General features: G+C 53.1%; 1 protein-coding gene across 6 annotated transcripts in view; it reads left to right on the top strand.

Moving 5' to 3' along the window:
- Positions 1 to 535: 535 nt before the first annotated feature.
- The window catches only part of SLC2A11 (solute carrier family 2 member 11), a 23,089-nt gene continuing 6,785 nt past the window's right edge, over positions 536 to 16,839 (top strand). For 2 of the 6 annotated variants that reach the window (XM_059408965.1, XM_059408964.1), the window contains exons 1-12: positions 536 to 615; positions 3,657 to 3,755; positions 5,758 to 5,918; positions 8,393 to 8,517; positions 9,305 to 9,434; positions 9,900 to 10,048; positions 14,609 to 14,796; positions 14,906 to 15,016; positions 15,597 to 15,698; positions 15,797 to 15,872; positions 16,126 to 16,253; positions 16,480 to 16,689. In XM_059408965.1, the coding sequence (XP_059264948.1) occupies positions 595 to 615; positions 3,657 to 3,755; positions 5,758 to 5,918; positions 8,393 to 8,517; positions 9,305 to 9,434; positions 9,900 to 10,048; positions 14,609 to 14,796; positions 14,906 to 15,016; positions 15,597 to 15,698; positions 15,797 to 15,872; positions 16,126 to 16,253; positions 16,480 to 16,680 (1,491 nt within the window). In that variant the 5' untranslated portion in view covers positions 536 to 594 and the 3' untranslated portion in view covers positions 16,681 to 16,689. Of the gene's footprint in view, positions 616 to 3,656; positions 3,756 to 5,757; positions 5,919 to 8,392; positions 8,518 to 9,304; positions 9,435 to 9,899; positions 10,049 to 14,608; positions 14,797 to 14,905; positions 15,017 to 15,596; positions 15,699 to 15,796; positions 15,873 to 16,125; positions 16,254 to 16,479; positions 16,690 to 16,839 lie in introns of those variants that run through there. The other 4 variants (XM_059408967.1, XM_059408966.1, XM_059408970.1 and 1 more) reach the window with 4 other exon arrangements.

Raw genomic sequence — 16,839 nt, 5'->3', positions numbered from 1 at the left:
GTTTTTAGGAAAATTTTTTTTTAGAGCAGAGCAGCAGGGACTGCTAGGTGGCTCAGTCAGTTAAACAACCCACTCTTGATTTTGGCTCAAGTCATGATCTCAGGGTCTTGCAATGGCGTCCCCAGTTGGGCGGGTGCTGAGCTGGAAGCCTGCTTGGAATGCTCTCCCTCTGCCCCTCCTCACTCTCACGAGTTTGAGCCCTCTCTCTCTCTAAAAAAAAATTTAATGTATTATTATTTTTTTAATTCAGAGCAGCAAAAATCAAACAAAAACCAGGCATGAGCAAGAAAGATACTGCAGTCTCCGTTCTAGTTTATGTCCCATCACAGTCTTTTCTCAAAGGGCTTCCTAAGGTCATTTTCGGGTATACGCTTCTATGACCACAAAGAGTGTTTTTGCCAAGTCTGGTTCGGTTTGGCCTTTATCCACGTCCTGGATTCCACGCAGGCTCTGAAAAGCCCTGAGAAATAAAAGATTAACCAGGTCCAGTGGACCCTGTGGTTCCTCACCTCCAAGGGTCAGCCTCTCATGCCATCAACCCCAAACCGGTTCTCCGCTCTGCACCCAAATCACTGGCTCTGCCAGGACTGACGGATGAGAGCGCTCCAGAGACTGGTGGGTCTGCCCTTCAGTCCCTTCTGATTCTGTCCCTCCACTGGGTCAAGGGAGGGGACACCTGGATTGGGGGAGGGCGGGGATGTCCGTGGGAGCAGGGGTGGGGCTCCCGTGCCCTGGTGGTTGGCAGGGGGGGCTTGTTGGGGGTAAAAGGAAGCAGGGGAGAGGGGTCAGGAGGGGCAGCGGCGGAGGTCCGAGGGAAACGAGGCAGGGACCGGCATCACACCGGAGACTGCAGCAGGAAAAGGGACTAGAGGCCAGGACAGGGTTTCGGGTGAATCTGCAGCTCGCTGGGACTTCACGGGGCGACTGCAAGGAGTAGGCCATGGTGACCTCGGACCACAGTTCCCTTCCGGTTTGCAGAGATGGGCCCCAGGCTCGGTCGACTAAGGAACGTGTGGCTTTTCAGCCTCAAAGCTACGGAAAGGGCGGGATGGAGGAAGAATACCACCTGCCCTTTTGGGTCTCGTTCCCCGGTGACGGCCCGAAGCGCCTCATACCCCTTAACCGCCCTCTGCGCCTGCGCAGGTGTCTAGGGTGCGCACTCTGCCCAGAGGCGCGCTTTGCGCGAGTCTTTCACTCACTGGGCTGCCTTCAACACCCACTGCGCTTGCGCATCCGCTTCGGGGCCGCTAAGGTGCCAAGCGCATCTACCACGTCCACTGCGCATGCGCTTCCCCAACATTTCTGGGGTCCTGCAGCAAAGACTCCGTCACCCTCGGTTCTGCGCACCTGAGCGTCGGGTCGGGCGGCGACGGCAGCGGCAGTTCTGAATCGCAAACCCGGTGTCATAGCGAATGCTAGAGAAGTGTGTGCTTCCTCAATGCCGTCCTGCAATCCGGAAAGTTCTGAATTCCGAACCACGCCCTGACCCAGTGTTTCTGACGAGGGATTGCAAACCAGCGTGAATGTACCGGCGCAGCCACTCTAGAAGGTTTAGCGGAAGTGTCCGTGTGTAAAAGTAGCTGGTGCTTGTTTGTCCAGTGGAATTAGGTGCTGGGCTCTGGGGAACATAAGCTGGAGGTCACGTGCAGGAATGGCCAGGAGGCCAGTGCAGCGGTGCATGGGGTCACCTGTCTGCAGGAACTGTGGCTGGGCCGCATCCCACGTGAGCAGCCCTCGTGCTGCCCACATTGTTCTGGAGTCCTCCGGTAGGTCGGACATGCCCGCAGAGACAGCAGCCCTTGGGCACTGCAGTCCTGGTCGCCTCACTCCCTCTCACGACTGTTTCCCACCCTCGCCACATCCCCAACCTTCATTTCCTCCTCCACGCTCCCTCTGAGCCCTGTCCTGATGTTCTGCTTCACAGAGAAATGGGGGCAGCCAGAAGAGACCATCCACGCCACCCACCACCAATCTTTAGGCGCACCTTCATGCAGCCCACGTGGAGCTTCAACGTGACTCCAGTTAGACGGAGTCCTGGGCCCTCGCCTGGCTCCCTCTTCTGGCTTCCAGAAGGAAGTTATTTAGGCCTCAGGGAACTGTGGGCAGGTCCTCTGATAGATCTGTCTCTAGACCTGTGGCAAGATCTTTGACAAGATCCTGCACCCCAGAGCCCCTTCCTCAGCCTCCTCGTTGTCAGCATGGTAGCTCACCAAATGGAGAAAGCACATCGGTTTTTTGCCCAGCTGGGTCTGCTCCCTAGCACTGTTCCTAGCTGGGACAGGCACTGGGTGTTTGATAAAATGAATAAATAGTCATCAGGTTCTGGAAGTTCTTTGGGAAATCTTTAGCCAAACATCCTTCCGCCATGAAACTGGTATGAGAGTACTTAAAAAGTCATACATTTGACTTGTAGGATTTCAGATTTGCAGGGTGATCTGCTAGAACAAGACAGGCAGTATGATTTACTAGGAAAAGATCAATGTTTTGATTTTTGTGTAGTCAACTACTTTGTGCATGCCTAGGAAAGTATCTGAGAGGAGCAGTTCAATGCTGTGCCTTTGGGTCAGTGGAGAACTTTCAGCATTACTAAACTTTCGAGCATTTTAATAAGCATGTAGTTTTTTGTCATTAAAAACTAGAAGAGAGGGACGTGTGAGTGGCTCAGTTGGTTGAGCCGCTGCCTTCAGCTTAGGTCATGATCCCAGAGTCCTGAGATCGAGTCCCCAGAAGGGATCCTTGCTCAGCAGGGAGCCTGCTTCTCCCTCTGCTTGTGCTCTTTCATACATACACAAAAAATAAATAAATAAAGTCTTTTAAAAAGAAATTTGAGCATCCCTAAAAAATATACTGACCTAAGGGGACAGGACCTTAGCATTGAGCTCCCATGGCTGGGTGCTCTGGAGCGTTCTTTCTCCATCTTCAAGGGTGTTGCATGGGGATGAAAACTGTCCTCTGTTGTACCAAGTATGTGTGGCGCATGTGTACCTTGGCTGCCTATCCCCCCACCCTGGAGGTAGGCATGATCATCTCCAGGTCCAGTAAAGAAGTGACTCAGAGAGGACAAGGGAGGAGGGGCAGAGTTGGCAGCGGGACCCAAGCACGGCCACCAGTTGTGGCTACTCTCATATGCCCCACAAGTCCCCACACATACAGATCCATGTGGCCCTTCTGTTAGCCTTACTATGAAACAGGCTGGCAAGTGAGAGAAGGAGGCGCAGCCTCTCTGTTGGAGAATATTTTGCTGGGGCCAGCCCCTGGGGCTGGGGAGCTCTAGTCCTGCTAGGGGCAGAGCCTCACTCTCCTGGGGCCCCAGCCCAGAGCATTGTGCCCCAGAACAACAGCAGGCAGGCCTGCCCAGGGACAGCCTGGCCACAGACCTGTTGTCTATTTTGGGAAGATGCTGATGGAGGAGAGGGTGGAGGGTGAGGGGGCAGTGGGGCCTGGGACTCGAGAGCAGAGCCTGGGGTTCCTCTGCTACCCACCAGCCATGTGACCTAGGTAACCCCTCCTCTCCTTGCCTCAGTTGGCTTATCTACAAAGTGGAAACATCACTGCATAGTTCAACTAGATTGCAGTGCTGTGATTGGCAGGTTGCAGCCCTGGGAGGGAGGTGGAGGCTATTAAAGGTCACTCTGTGTCCTCCCTTCTCTCCTCAGATTCAGGGCAGGGTCCTGCTCCTGACCACCTGTGCGGCTGGCATTGGTGGTACTTTTCAGTTTGGCTACAACCTCTCCATCATCAATGCCCCGACTTTGGTATGTATTTTCTGTGCCTGCCATCCCCATCCCAGTAGGTGTGGGGGAAGGCTAACAGTTGCCTGCTGTGGGGTTCAGGCCGGCATCCACTTTGTGGTACCCACCCCCCATGCATCCACCTTCACTGAGATGGCCCACAGATGCAGGTTCAAACCCAGCTCTACATCCTCCCTTGAACCTGGATGTCCTCCTGGGTCCCTGATATCAGCGGATAATTCTACTGTCTGCCTAGCGGGGGAACCAGCCTTGACTCTGCCCCTTGCCCCCAAATACCGAGCCCTTCCTAACTACCTCTGGCTAGCCGTTTCTCCCTGTGTCTCTGCCATGACTCCAGTTCAGGCCCTGTCTCTCCTTCCTGGACCTCTGGCTTTGCCTCTTCACTGGCCTTGAAAGTTTGACCAAGGCACTCCCCTGCCCAGAAACATTCTGTGGCTCCCCGATGCCTATAGGAGTAAGAACAGTCTCATCCGCCTGAAATTCAAAGCCTCCTTAGATCAGAACCTGTCTACCTGACCCCCGCCTTCATTCCCTGAACCCCACTAGCAAAGCAATTTAAATGCAGCTCCCCAAATGCACACAGCTCTCTCTCTAAGCATCTTTGCTTAGGAAGCCCTCTCTGCTGCCCCTGCAGAAGCCCCTCAAGGACCACCCAAACACCATCACCATCCTGAAACCTTCCTGCGACAGCAGCCCCCCAACCCCAGGTGGAAGTTGCCCCTCCCTCCCCAGCCCTTCGAGCGGGCTGTCCCCACTGAGGTTGTGTGCCGGTTGTGTGGGACACTGCTCTCAGTGTCTGAGTCGTCCTTGTGCCCCCAGCACATGGTGTTGACCTGGCCCAAGGGACTTTCTTGGCCTCAGAGACTCCTAATCCACCAAATGGATTTCCAGCCAAGGGCGGGAGAGGCTGGGCCTGATTCCCAGCTCTCCTAGATGGTCCTTCCCCGGGAGGGACCTGGGAGGCACCAGGCTGACACCCATTACTCTGAGCCGGCCTGACCCGAGGGGAGCTGGTCCAACCCCTCAACCCGCTGCCCTCCCTACATCCTCCCTCACATCCTGTTGGGAGCCTGAGACCAGTCAGACCCTGAAATGTGTCCGGGACTTGCCCCAGTGCAGTCATTCCTCACCCTGTGGCCTCTGTTCACTTAGCTAGAACTGCAGCTCTGGGGGTGGAGGATTGGGTTGTCCTGACCACCCTCTGCAGCCCTGACCTGTGGCTAAAGCCATGAGCAAGTCCTTTCACCAATCTGGTCCTAATTCTGAGTGTAAACAGCGAGCAGAGTGACGTGTATCTAACAGAATACCTCTAAGGGCCGTCAAAATCGGGGTCCCAGGGAAGCAGATGGTACAGTCCAGATAAGTCAGGTAGGTTTAGATGCCACAAGGGACAATTTACAGATTGAGTGTGGCAGAGAGCACACAAGACCAGGGAGAGCTCACTGACGCCAGAGTCATTACCACACCTGCCCCCAAAGGGACACGTGGAAGGAGCAGTAACCGAAACCAGAAGGAAAGAGACGTGTGGCATAGGACCTCTTGAGAGGAGTGGTGATGTTTGATTGAGTGTCACAGCTGGCCTGAGGGGACCCCCCCCAGCTAGAGATGACCTGGACGCCGGCACCCCTCCGCTCTCTCTCATGTCCTACTGGTGCTCACCATTGGCCAAGTCCCACAGAAAGCCAGTCAGCTAGGGGCCCACTGATGCAAGCCCTGAGGTTGGGTTCTTGGGCTGAAAGCCAAGGCCCCAGGGGGTGATCGTGGACTCTGTGGGGCAGACAGAGACTGGCCAGCACTAGGCTCCTGGAGACATATGTGAAGGAGACCTGCCTGGTGTACTCACAGAGTAGGAGTTCAGGAGACTCTGTCCCTGCCCCCACAGCCAGGGAGCAATATGGCTGGGGGAAGCCTGGGTGCCTGCTCTGGAGAGGCAGAGACCTGTTGGGGAGAAGACCTAGCCTGTTGGGCCTGTTCCTGGGAGGCTAACTGGCATCTCTGTCCAAAGCCCATTCAGGAATTCATCAACGAGACATGGTGGCTACGGACCGGCCAGCCACTGCCCAACCACCTGGTTCTGTTTGTATGGTCCCTCATTGTGTCTCTGTACCCCCTGGGGGGCCTCTTTGGAGCCTTGCTTACTGGGCCCCTGGCTGTCCTGCTGGGAAGGTAAGTACTTTCTGTGTGTACCCTTGATAAGGGGATGCCCTAGTCTGTAGGCTGAGGAATGTGGGAGAAGGAACAGCCCCTAGGGGCCCAGGTCCGCTCAACTGCCCCAGCCTCCTACCCTGCCAGAAGTTTCATCACAGAGTCACATTTCCAAGCCGATTTGGTAGAGGGAGGAGCCTTGTGCTCTGAGGGAGGGAGGATTCCTGGCGTCTAGTTCCATGTCTGCTGGTAAATTTGGGCTCTTCCTGCAAAAAAGAAGGAATTAGCTCTGACCCCTGGGGTGCCTTGGGAGAAGGGCAGCGGAATGGTCAAGCAGGCAGAGTGGTCAAGTAGGCATGCCGACATGAGTAACTTGCTCATGCAAACCTTTGGAGCCCATGTGGGGCATCACTGAAATAGTGACTAAGTGCTACTAGGCACACCCTACCTTAGCGAAGGATTGTCCTATGGGACACAGTGTGTGATCCCAGAGTCTGGTGTAGGCACTACTGACAAGTCCAAGGTTATTTCTAATTAAGAGGATGATAATTGGGGTGCCTGGGTGGCTCAGTGGGTTGAGCCTCTGCCTTCAGCTCAGGTCATGATCCCAGGGTCCTGGGATCGAGCCCCACGTCGGGCTCTCTGCCCAACAGGGAGCCTGCTTCCTCCTCTCTCTCTGCCTGCCTCTCTGCCTACTTGTGATCTCTGTCTGTCAAATAAATAAATAAATAAAATCTTCAAAAAAAAAAAAAAAAAAAGCTGTTTAAAGAGGATGATAATTCACTGAAGGAGAGTGGCTTTGCTCCAAAATTCTAGGTCTTGCCTTGTGACTCTCCTTTTAGACACCCGCCACAGTCACTTGGAGCACTGTAGGCTCTCTTAGGTCTAAAGGGGCGAGTGGCAGAGCGCTTCGCACTTCGCGTGGACCCACTGGAGAACACTGTCCATGTACTGTCCGTGTTTGAGCTCCCCTCGAAGCCGCCACGTTTTCAAATCACCTGGTTTGTGTGTGAGAGCATGACACCCAGGGTGGTCCGTGCTCTCTCTCCAAAATGGGAACGAGCTCTCTGAGAGTTGATCATCCTTCTTAGAGGGAGGGCCGTGATTTCTCATGCCCTTTGGAGGAAATAGGCTGATGGGCGTTAGTCCAGGGAGCCTCGGGAACTTCCCTGATGCGGCGGCTTGAAACGTCTGGTCTTTGCCATGCTTGTGCCCTACAAGACAGCGGACTCTTCTGGTGCCCGTTGTCCCCGTCCTTTCAGTGTAAAATCATCAGAGAAGTGGGCCAGCAAGACGCCCTATGGGGACTGTGGCCCCAGGTGGGGAGCTGCTCTGTCCTCAGGCAGGTCAGTAAAGGTATACTTCTGCCCCTGCTAGGGGAAAGCCAAAAGTTTTCGGTGTTGTCTGCGTATGGAAATGGAGCAAAATGCATTTACCAAATAAATACCCCACCCCCAAAGTACTTTATTAATTTACAGCACCAAGGAAACCTTATCTGGTTTTCAGCAGGAGTCCCCCGTGGACCACGTTTGCTATAATCTGTGCCATTCTCCATTCTCTAGACCCAGGCAATCTAGATTAGTTTTTATTCCCTCGCCAATGTGCCGCTGGCTTTGGGCAGAACACTGGCCTCCTCTAGAATCCAGCTTCCCCGGCAGAAGCCGGCTCTCCCGAGTTCCCTGTGTGACAGCACTTCTGCGCTCAGTATCAGGAATCCCAGAGTCGAAGCTTCGGCACGGTTAAGCCGCTGACATTTCTAGTGGCCACTCCCCGGGCTGCAGACTGTCCCACTGAACTAGCCATGGGCCACCCTTCCATCCTGAAAGTTCTGAAAAATGACTATAATACATGGGAGAAAATGTGAGAGGACGGTACTTGGCTTTCCAGGTGTCTCTTCCCTTACTCTGAAAGTCCCAGCTCTTCTTCTCTATGGTTTGATTGAGTCGGAGAAATCAGATGTCAGGCCCCTCATCTTACAGAAGAGTGGGAAAGCGATGCTTCATCTGAAAATACTGTCATTTCAAGCCGTGGTGTAGGCAGAGAGGACAGTCACTTGGAGTATGTCAGGAGAGGGAGGGATGTGGGAGTATGCCCTTCAAGGCACACCACATGCGGGCATTTCTGTCTGTGTAGCTTAGACTCTTTTTTTTTTTTTTTAAGATTTTATTTATTAATTTGACAGACACAGCAAGAGAGAGAGAGAGAGAACACAAGCAGGGGGAGTGGGAGAAGGGGAAGCAGGCTTCCTGCTGAGCAGGGAGACCAATGTGGGGCTGGATCCCAGGACTCTGGGATCATGACCTGACCCAAAGGCAGAGGCTTAACGACTGAGCCACCAGGCACCCCTAACTTAGACTTCTTGATGCAGGTCATACATGCGCACACACAGGTCTGATTGGGGCCAGCTGGAGCTGCAAAGAAGGGTCCCTGGGAAGAGTCCCCCCTCCCCCAGACTGAACCTGAGCCTCTCTTGCTTGCATTCTACTTCCCCTCAGGAAGAAGTCCCTCCTAGTGAATAACGTCTTTGTGGTGGCCGCGGCCACCTTGTTTGGCTTCAGCCGCCGAGCAGGCTCCTTTGAGATGATCGTGCTGGGCAGGCTGCTCATGGGAATCAGTGCAGGTATTCGGGGCGGGGGTGGGGGGTAGCCCATCCTGCCTCCCTATTCCTACTCAGTCATGTAGCCCATTTATTCGTTTGTGTTCTCTTGATTAATTTCATCCATGCTTGCATTCTCTTTCTTCACACTTTTCTTTCACGCCCACCTCTCCTTTTGCAAAATGATTATTTATTTATTTGCAAGATGGTTTATCTCAAAAGGCTCATATAACCGAACCCTTAAAGTGGACATCGAAAGTTGGAAAAGTGAATAAGTGAATAAGAACATTCCCAAGCCTGTGCTAACAGAGGCCCCATATTTGAGCCACACTATAATCCAGGAGCTTCCTGGCAAGCTAAGGTACAAAGATATCAGGATGAGTTCTCAGATTGTCCCTGTGGAGGCAAAGTAGCCTGTTAGGGGCTCCTCAGTTTCTGGGGCTTGTCATGTGTAGAAGCATATTTACCTGGGCTTTTTTTTTTTTCCCCCAAAGACTTTATTTGACAGAGAGAGAGACACAGCGAGAGAGGGAACACAAGCAGGGGCAGCGGGAGAGGGGGAAGCAGGCTTCCCGATGAGCAGGGAGCCCAGTGCCAAACTCGATCCCAGGACCCCAGGATCATGATCTGAGCCAAAGGCAGACACTTAACCCACTAAGCCACCCTAGCGCCCTACCTGGGTTTTTAGAGACACCCATCAGCAAATCCCCTCTTGACTTACTACTGTTTACACAGCCAGGGGTCTCTGTATTAGTTATCTATTCCTGGGAAAGAAAGTACTCTGAAACTCCGTGGCTATGCACACATCTAGGCTTGAGCATGAATGTCCAGCCCATGTACCTGGGGGAAAGTGCTCCCAAGGAACTTCGAGGAGCCGTGGCCATGACCCCAGCCATCTTCACTGCCCTGGGGATCTTGATAGGTCAGGTGGTTGGACTCAGGTAAGCACTCTGGTTCCCTGTGCCCTGAGTGGTTTGAGGGATGCCAGAAAAAGGCCTCGCCTAAATTTCTTTTCAATCCACGAAGTGTATTAAGGCATTGCTTCTTTAAATTAAGAAATCCTCTTTGTACTAAAATCCTGTCCACACCCATCTGGCCGATACACAAAACGGGTATTAGTCAAACCACCCCTCAGTGTGGTTTGGAAAGACTGGGCAGAGGAGTCACTATGGATAAGGTGGGGCCGTGGCCCTGCCTTATCCTGGGATCCTACCTAGGATGGGAGGGATCTTGGTGTCCAGACCCAGAGCTGGTTAGAAAGAAGCAAAGAGTAACACAGGTCCTCTGCCCTTGAGAGGGCAGACAGGCAGGGGACTGGGTGGGGGGAGGTGGGGGGGGATTACGGGGCAAGTGTGCAGGGTCCTGGCAAGGAAGCACCTGGTCCCTCCTCTCTTCTGCCTCCCCAGGGAGCTCCTGGGTGACCCAGGGGCCTGGCCCCTGCTGCTGGCCAGCTGCCTGGTGCCTGGGCTGCTCCAGCTTGCCTCCCTCCCTCTGCTCCCCGAGAGCCCACGCTACCTACTCATTGACCGTGGAGACACCGAGGCCTGCCTGGCAGGTGAGTCCCCGACCTCAGGTCCCCAGACCACCCTTGACACAGGGACACATCTGTCCAGAGCATGTGAATCCCCATTTCTTGGGTTTATCAGGAAAAAACTGACCTTCACTTTTGTGCCATCCACCCATCTCTTCAAAAGTCTTTTTTTTTTTTAAGATATTATTTATTTATTTATTTGAGACAAAGAGAAATAGGGCATAAGTGGGGAGGAGGGGCAGAGGGAGAAGGAGAAGCAGGCTCCCCTGTGAGCAGCTAGTCCCATGTGGGGCTCGATCCCAGGACCCTGAGATCATGACCCGAGCTGAAGGCAGACGCTTAACTGACAGAGCCCCCCAGATGCGCATCTTAACTCTTTATCAGGGCACCTGGGTGGCTCAGTCAGTTAAGCATCTGCCTTCGGCTCAGGTCATGATCTCAGGGTCCTGGGATAGAGCCAGCCTCTGACTCTGCACTCAGCGGGGAGTCTACTCCCTCTCCCTCTGCTCCTCCCCGCCATGCTCGCTTTCTCTCTCAAATAAATAAATAAAATCTCTTAAAAAAAAAAAACAAACCTTTTACCAAAGGGCTGTCCTAAGTGCCAAGGCTGCAGGACAGAGCAGACCCCACTTCTGACATCCAGGAACAGCGTGACGGTGCCAAAGGAGAGCCCTTCCCCTCTACCGCATTTGCAGGACGAAACACTGTGTCACCTGGGTGCTGATGGACTGATTCATTAGCTACGGCCATGATAATGATGCCCCAAAACAATACCAAAAGTCTCTGGCTTAACATAATCCATTAGGGCGTCTTCTACTCATGTACTTGCTGGGCAGGCTGCATGACTGCTGATCTCAGCCAGCAGTCTTGGTGTCTGGGAATTGGCCGATGAGCCAGTCCAGGCTGGTCCAGACTGGAGCCCGTTCAGTTCTGCCATACACGCCTCTCTCCTCTCTCTTGGTACCAGTGGGCCTGCCTGGGAATGTTCTCTCTCTCTCTCTCTTTTTTTTTTTTTTTTTAAGATTTCTTTATTTAATTAATTGACAGAGAGAGAGAGAGCTAGAGAGGTAACACAAGCAGGGGGGGTGGGAGAGGAGAAGCAGGCCTCCTGCTGAGCAGGGAGCCCGATGTGGGCTCCATCCCAGGACCCCGGATCATGACTTGAGCCACCCAGGCACCCCGGGAATGTTCTTATTACAGTGATGGCAGAGGACCAAGAAAGCAGATCTACTTGCACGAGTATTTTGCACATCTGTGCTCCCCATGCCCGTGAACAGCCCATCAGCTGTGTCCCTGAGTCCAAAGTCAAGGCATGGGGAGATCAACGGCCTCTCCTCTCACATGGCAAGGGATGTCCATTTAGAGAGAGCTGAGGACCAGCGCGCACTCATGCACCTTCCACAGCTATTACTGATGTCCTTCCCCTATGCGAAACATGCTCAGTGTCAGCCGGAACCCCTTGTCTCACCCAGTCATGGCATCCGTCTTGTAGTCCAGGATCTTAAGATCACATCAAGTCTCTGTGTGGCTTCTCTTGATCCAGAGACCTAGGAACTAACAACACAAGTCGTCTGCCTCTCTGAACTCAACACACAATGGTGAAAGTAGGACAGTATAACCAGAACTAACCCTCATTTCTTTCTTTTTTTTTTTTTTAAGATTTTATTTATTTATTTGACAGAGAAAGATCGCAAGTAGGCAGAGAGGCAGCCAGAGAGAGAGAGAGAAGCAGGCTCCACGCTGAGCAGAGCCCAGTGCAGGGCTTGATCCCACGACCCTGAGATCATGACCCAAGCTGAAGGCAGTGGCTTAAATCACCAAGCCACCCAGGTGCCCCTAACCCTCATTTCAAAGAGGAGGAGTCAAGCAGTCACCGGTCCTTAACGCTAAGGTGCCCCTCGGAAAATGCTGCCAAATCTCCCTGCTTTGCAGGTAGGGAATGTTCCATGATCAAGTTCTGGCTCTGTCCCCTGGGAGGGGCTTTGAGGCCATGGTGTCCCCTGGTTCTAGCTTCTGCCCTCTGAGATATCCATCCTTGACACCTTCTGAAGAGGGCATTGCGAATATACTCCTAGAAAGTTGAGGTACAGAAGTTTTTACATTTCCAGTTGTCTCGTTCCCTTTTCATCCGGTGTATGGAGCTCTTGTCAATATAATTCTTTGAGAAACGATGTGATTTTTCTATGTATTTGATTGATGTGCCCAAAAGCCATACCCAAAAGTCTTTTTGGGACATGCTTCCCTCTTGAGACTGAATGACTGGAATTTGGGGCATGGTAGGCTGCTGGGGATCAACACCCTTAAGTCCCTCAAATGCCCCTTTTCCTGCCAGGAGTGTCTATGAGGCACTGGCATTAAACCACACCCTTAATTTGATCATTACCCTGAGTTCATGGCTCACTGGCAGGGCTCTGCACTTGATCTTTTTTTTTTTTTTTTTTTAAAGATTTTATTTATTTATTTAACAGAGAGAAAGAAATCACAAGTAGGCAGAGAGGCAGGCAGAGAGGGAGGGGAAGCAGATTCCCTGCTGAACAGAGAGCCTGATGTGGGGCTCAATCCCAGGACCCTGAGACCATGACCTGAGCCAAAGGCAGAGGCTTACCCCACTGAGCCATGCAGGAGTTCCTTTTTTTTTTCTTTTCAAAGATTTTTTTTTTAAGTTTTGTTTATTTATTTATTTGACAGACAGAGATCACAAGTAGGCAGAGAGGCAGGCAGAGAGAGAGAGGAAAGCAGGCTCCCTGCCGAGCAGAGAGCCTGATATGGGGCTCGATCCCAGGACTCTGGGATCATGACCCGAGCCGAAGGCAGAGTCTTTAACCCACTCAGCCACCCAGGCGCCCCTTCTTTACAAAGATTTCATTTATTCATTTGACAGAGAGAGACACAGCGAGAGAGGGAACACAAGCAGGGGATGTGGGAGAGGGAGAAGCAGGCTTCCCACAGAGGAGGGAGCTTGATGTGGGGCTCAATCCGAGGATCCTAGGATCATGACCTAAGCTGAAGACAGATGCCCAACGACTGAGCCACCCAGGCACCCCTGGATTTGATATTTGCTTTCAGGCTGTAACTTCACATGAAAGTCTTTTTTTTTTTTTTTTTAAAGATTTTATTTATTTATCAGAGAGAGAGGGGGGGAGAGAGCGAGCACAGGCAGACAGAGTGGCAGGCAGAGGCAGAGGGAGAAGCAGGCTCCCTGCTGAGCAAGGAGCCCAATGTGGGACTCGATCCCAGGACACTGGGATCATGACCTGAGCCGAAGGCAGCTGCTTAACCAACTGAGCCACCCAGGCGTCCCCACATGAAAGTCTTTTTGCTAATTGGTGGGGCTAGAGATGTTTTTTTGTTTTGTTTTGTCTTTTAATTAAATCAACCTATTGAGTTCCAGAATAAGTTAAATTTAATTAAATCTTGTTCTCTCTGAAGGTCTTTTTGAGGTCATGTTTTTCTTTCTCTCTCTTTTTTTTAAGGTTTTATTGATTTATTTGATAGACAAAGAGAGAGCACCAGCAGGGGGTTTGGCGAGCAGAGGGAGAGAGAGAAGCTGGCTTCCTGATGAGCAAGAGAACCTGATGCGGGGCTCAATCCCAGGCTAGATCATGATCTGATCTAAAGGCAGACACTTAACTGGCTGAGCCTCCCAGGTGTCCCTCATGTTTTTCTTACAGTAAGTTTAGGATAATCAATGAAAAGCAATCAGTTCATGCTTTCACCACATAAGGATCTCTTCCCTAGAGCCCAGGAGTTCATGAGATCTGTTTTCCTTTTTCTGCAGTACTGCCCTTCCTACCCACCCAGGTGTCCATTTTTCCAGCCTCCTCTCCATCTCTGCCTGGTATTGGAATTGTACCATAGATTACAGGTCCTAGTATGGTAGCACCTGCACCTGTTAATTCATCAGTTTTCTGTTGCTGCCTAATAATCATACCTCAGTGGCAAGCCAAAGAAGCAATCCCTTAGTTGAAGCTTCTGAGTTCCCTGGGATTCGCTGATGTCTGCACCTGGCTGGTGGCTCTGCGGCTCTTGGTCTCTCGCACAGTCTGCTGGGCATTGGCTAATTTAGGAGGGTCCCAGCTGGGCCATCTCTGCTCTTCCTGGAACCGGTGGGCTAGCCCCGCCACACCTTCTTATGATGGTGGTAGAAGAGCAGAAGAAATGAGCAAGGTCTCTTAAGGCTTGGGCTGGAATTTGCATACCCTCCCTAGAACCTCATTCTATTGGCCAGAGCGAGTCATATGACACAGCTCAGTGTCAAGGGGTAGAATAGGTACTTGCCCCTTTGGCTGGGGCCGCTGCAAAAATCACCTAGCAGAGGGCCTGGATGCAGGGGAGGATGGAGAACTGGGGACATTGAATAATGGCAATCTGCTGCAGTTGTGTCCAGTCTGATGTCTCTGCAGAACCCCAAGCTCCTAAAGCCTTTTTTGGTCCGTGATGCCCTGAAATGACAGGGAAAGGGGAAAATCATCCCCATATGATCAGGGGGCCGGGGGAGAGGATGAACGGAGTTGGGGGTGGGAGCTCACTATGGGGGACCAAAGAGGGACGGATGGGGCTCAGCGCCCTCTACCCCTGCCCCAGCCCTGCAGCGGCTGCGGGGCACTGCAGACGTGGTGGGGGAGCTGGAGGAGCTGGAGGAGGAGCGGGTCGCCTGCCAGGACCAGCGCACCCGGCGCCCGTGGGAGCTGTTCCAAGATCGCGGCCTGCGGAGGCAGGTGATGAGCCTCGTGGTGTTGGGCAGTGCCGTGGAGCTCTGCGGGAACGACTCGGTGAGGACTGTGCTTCATTCCCCTCTCCCTGGGACAGGAGGCTGCAGGCCACTAGAAAGCTGCAGACTGCAGGCCTCTGGCAGCCTGGCCCTCTGCTCTCTGTCTCCAGGTGTACGCATACGCCTCCTCAGTGTTCCAGGCGGCGGGGATCCCTGAGGAGAAGGTCCAGTATGCAGTCTTGGGGACTGGGAGCTGTGAGCTGCTTGCAGCCTGCCTCAGTGTGAGTTTGTCATGGGCTTGGGCTGACCCTCTACCAGCCTTTGGGGGTTGGTGGGGGGGGGTGGTGGGCAGTGACTGAAGTCCTCTACCTTGAGCTCTTTTCCACTCCAGGTCACTATGTTCAAATGGGGCGACTTAGCTAGCATTTATTGAACACCAACTGTTGACCGTGCACTTAACACACCATTTTGAGATGAGGAAACTGAATGAAGGGGAGGGGCCAAATTAATAATTAAAACATCAATAGGGGCACCTGGATGCCTCAGCCACTTGAACTTCTGTCTTCAGATCTGATGGTAATTTCAGGGTCCTGGGGTTGAGCCCTGTATTGGGCTTCCTGCTCAGCGGGAAACCTGCTTCTCCCTCTCCCTCTGCCCCTCCCCACTGCTGCGCTTGCTCTCTCACTTGCTCACTTACACTCTCTCTCTCAAAAATCTTAAAAAATGCCTTAATCTCCTGAAGCAATCAACAGCTCCTAACAGTCCCCGCCCCCGCCCCCATCTTCCCACTGCTCTCCCTTAAACCAGGGGAAGCATGCCTCCAGTGCAGGGGTCAGTGACCAGGCCTCCCTTCCTTTGCAGTGTGTGCTGATCGAGAGGTCCGGCCGCCGCGTGCTGCTGATAGGCGGGTACTGCCTGATGACCTGCTGGGGAAGTATTTTCACCGTGGCCCTATGCCTGCAGGTAGCTGGTGTGGGATGGGGACGGAGCGGGCACGAGTGCTGTAACTTGGGGCAGCCTGATCTCCACCTCACTGCACCCCCTCTGCTCCTTTACTACAGAGCTCCTTCTCCTGGATGCCCTACCTGGCCATGTCCTGCATCTTTGCCTTCATCCTCAGCTTTGGCATTGGCCCCGGTGAGTGAGCCCAAGGAACACCGGGCTTTGGCATTGCAGAAGGAACTCAGTTGTCTGTGTTCATGACAGGTGGTTGTGAATGCTGTGTCACCTGCATGCCCCTCCCCCCAGCCTACCTGCGCTGAGGCTTCTGGGAGGGAATGGCCAGAGAAGAGGACAAGGGGGTCCCCACTCCCATGTCAGGGACAAGGTGGGGGGAAGGCTGGGCTGGGAGCTCTGGCTGGCAGCCCCTTGTCCCTGCTCCTCCTTCTAGCTGGAGTGACAGGGATCCTGGCCACGGAGCTGTTTGACCAGAAATCCAGGCCTGCTGCCTATATGGTTGGCGGCGCGCTCGTGTGGACCTTGCTCTTCTTGGTCGGGCTGGGGTTTCCCTTCATTAAGGTAGGCCTCCCCTGTCTCCCCCAAACACCGGGGCCCTGTCTTAGGTTTTACCTCTGTCAGCAGCAGAGTCCCTGCTGGAGGTCTCCATCCTCCACCAGGAGGCTGGTGGGGTTGGGACTCATCTGAACCAAGAGGGACGAATCTCTCAATACCACCTGTCATGAAGCCTTCCATCTGGCGGCTGAACTGGGCCACAGCAGGTCTCCGGGTCTCTCCACACCTACAGGAGGGCTTGTCCCACTTTCTCTATATGCCTTTCCTCGCCTTCTGTGTCTGTGGGGCCATCTATACTGGCTTCTTTCTCCCTGAGACCAAAGGCAAGACTTTCCTGGAGATCTCCGAGGAACTGCACAGACTCAACTTCCCCCGGCAGAGCCAGGGCCCCAAGAGGATGGGCCCAGAAGTCATCCTGTCCACAGAGCTGTAGCTCTGTTAGGTATGGTGGGGGCCCAGATTCAGCTGTTGCTGTCTCCTTTGCTTCCTGCCAAGGGTCCTGGCCCCCTGCATTCCCTAGTTCCTGTGTTCATTTGTCTAATGAGTGCTTTATTTTTTATTTTTAAAAGCTTATTTATTTATTTATTTGACA

Source organism: Mustela nigripes, chromosome 8, assembly GCF_022355385.1.
Source record: "Mustela nigripes isolate SB6536 chromosome 8, MUSNIG.SB6536, whole genome shotgun sequence".
NCBI classification, from domain to species: Eukaryota; Metazoa; Chordata; class Mammalia; order Carnivora; family Mustelidae; genus Mustela; species Mustela nigripes.
The sequence above is the reverse complement of the archived record's forward strand: the minus strand, read 5'-3'. Positions and strand labels throughout refer to the sequence as shown.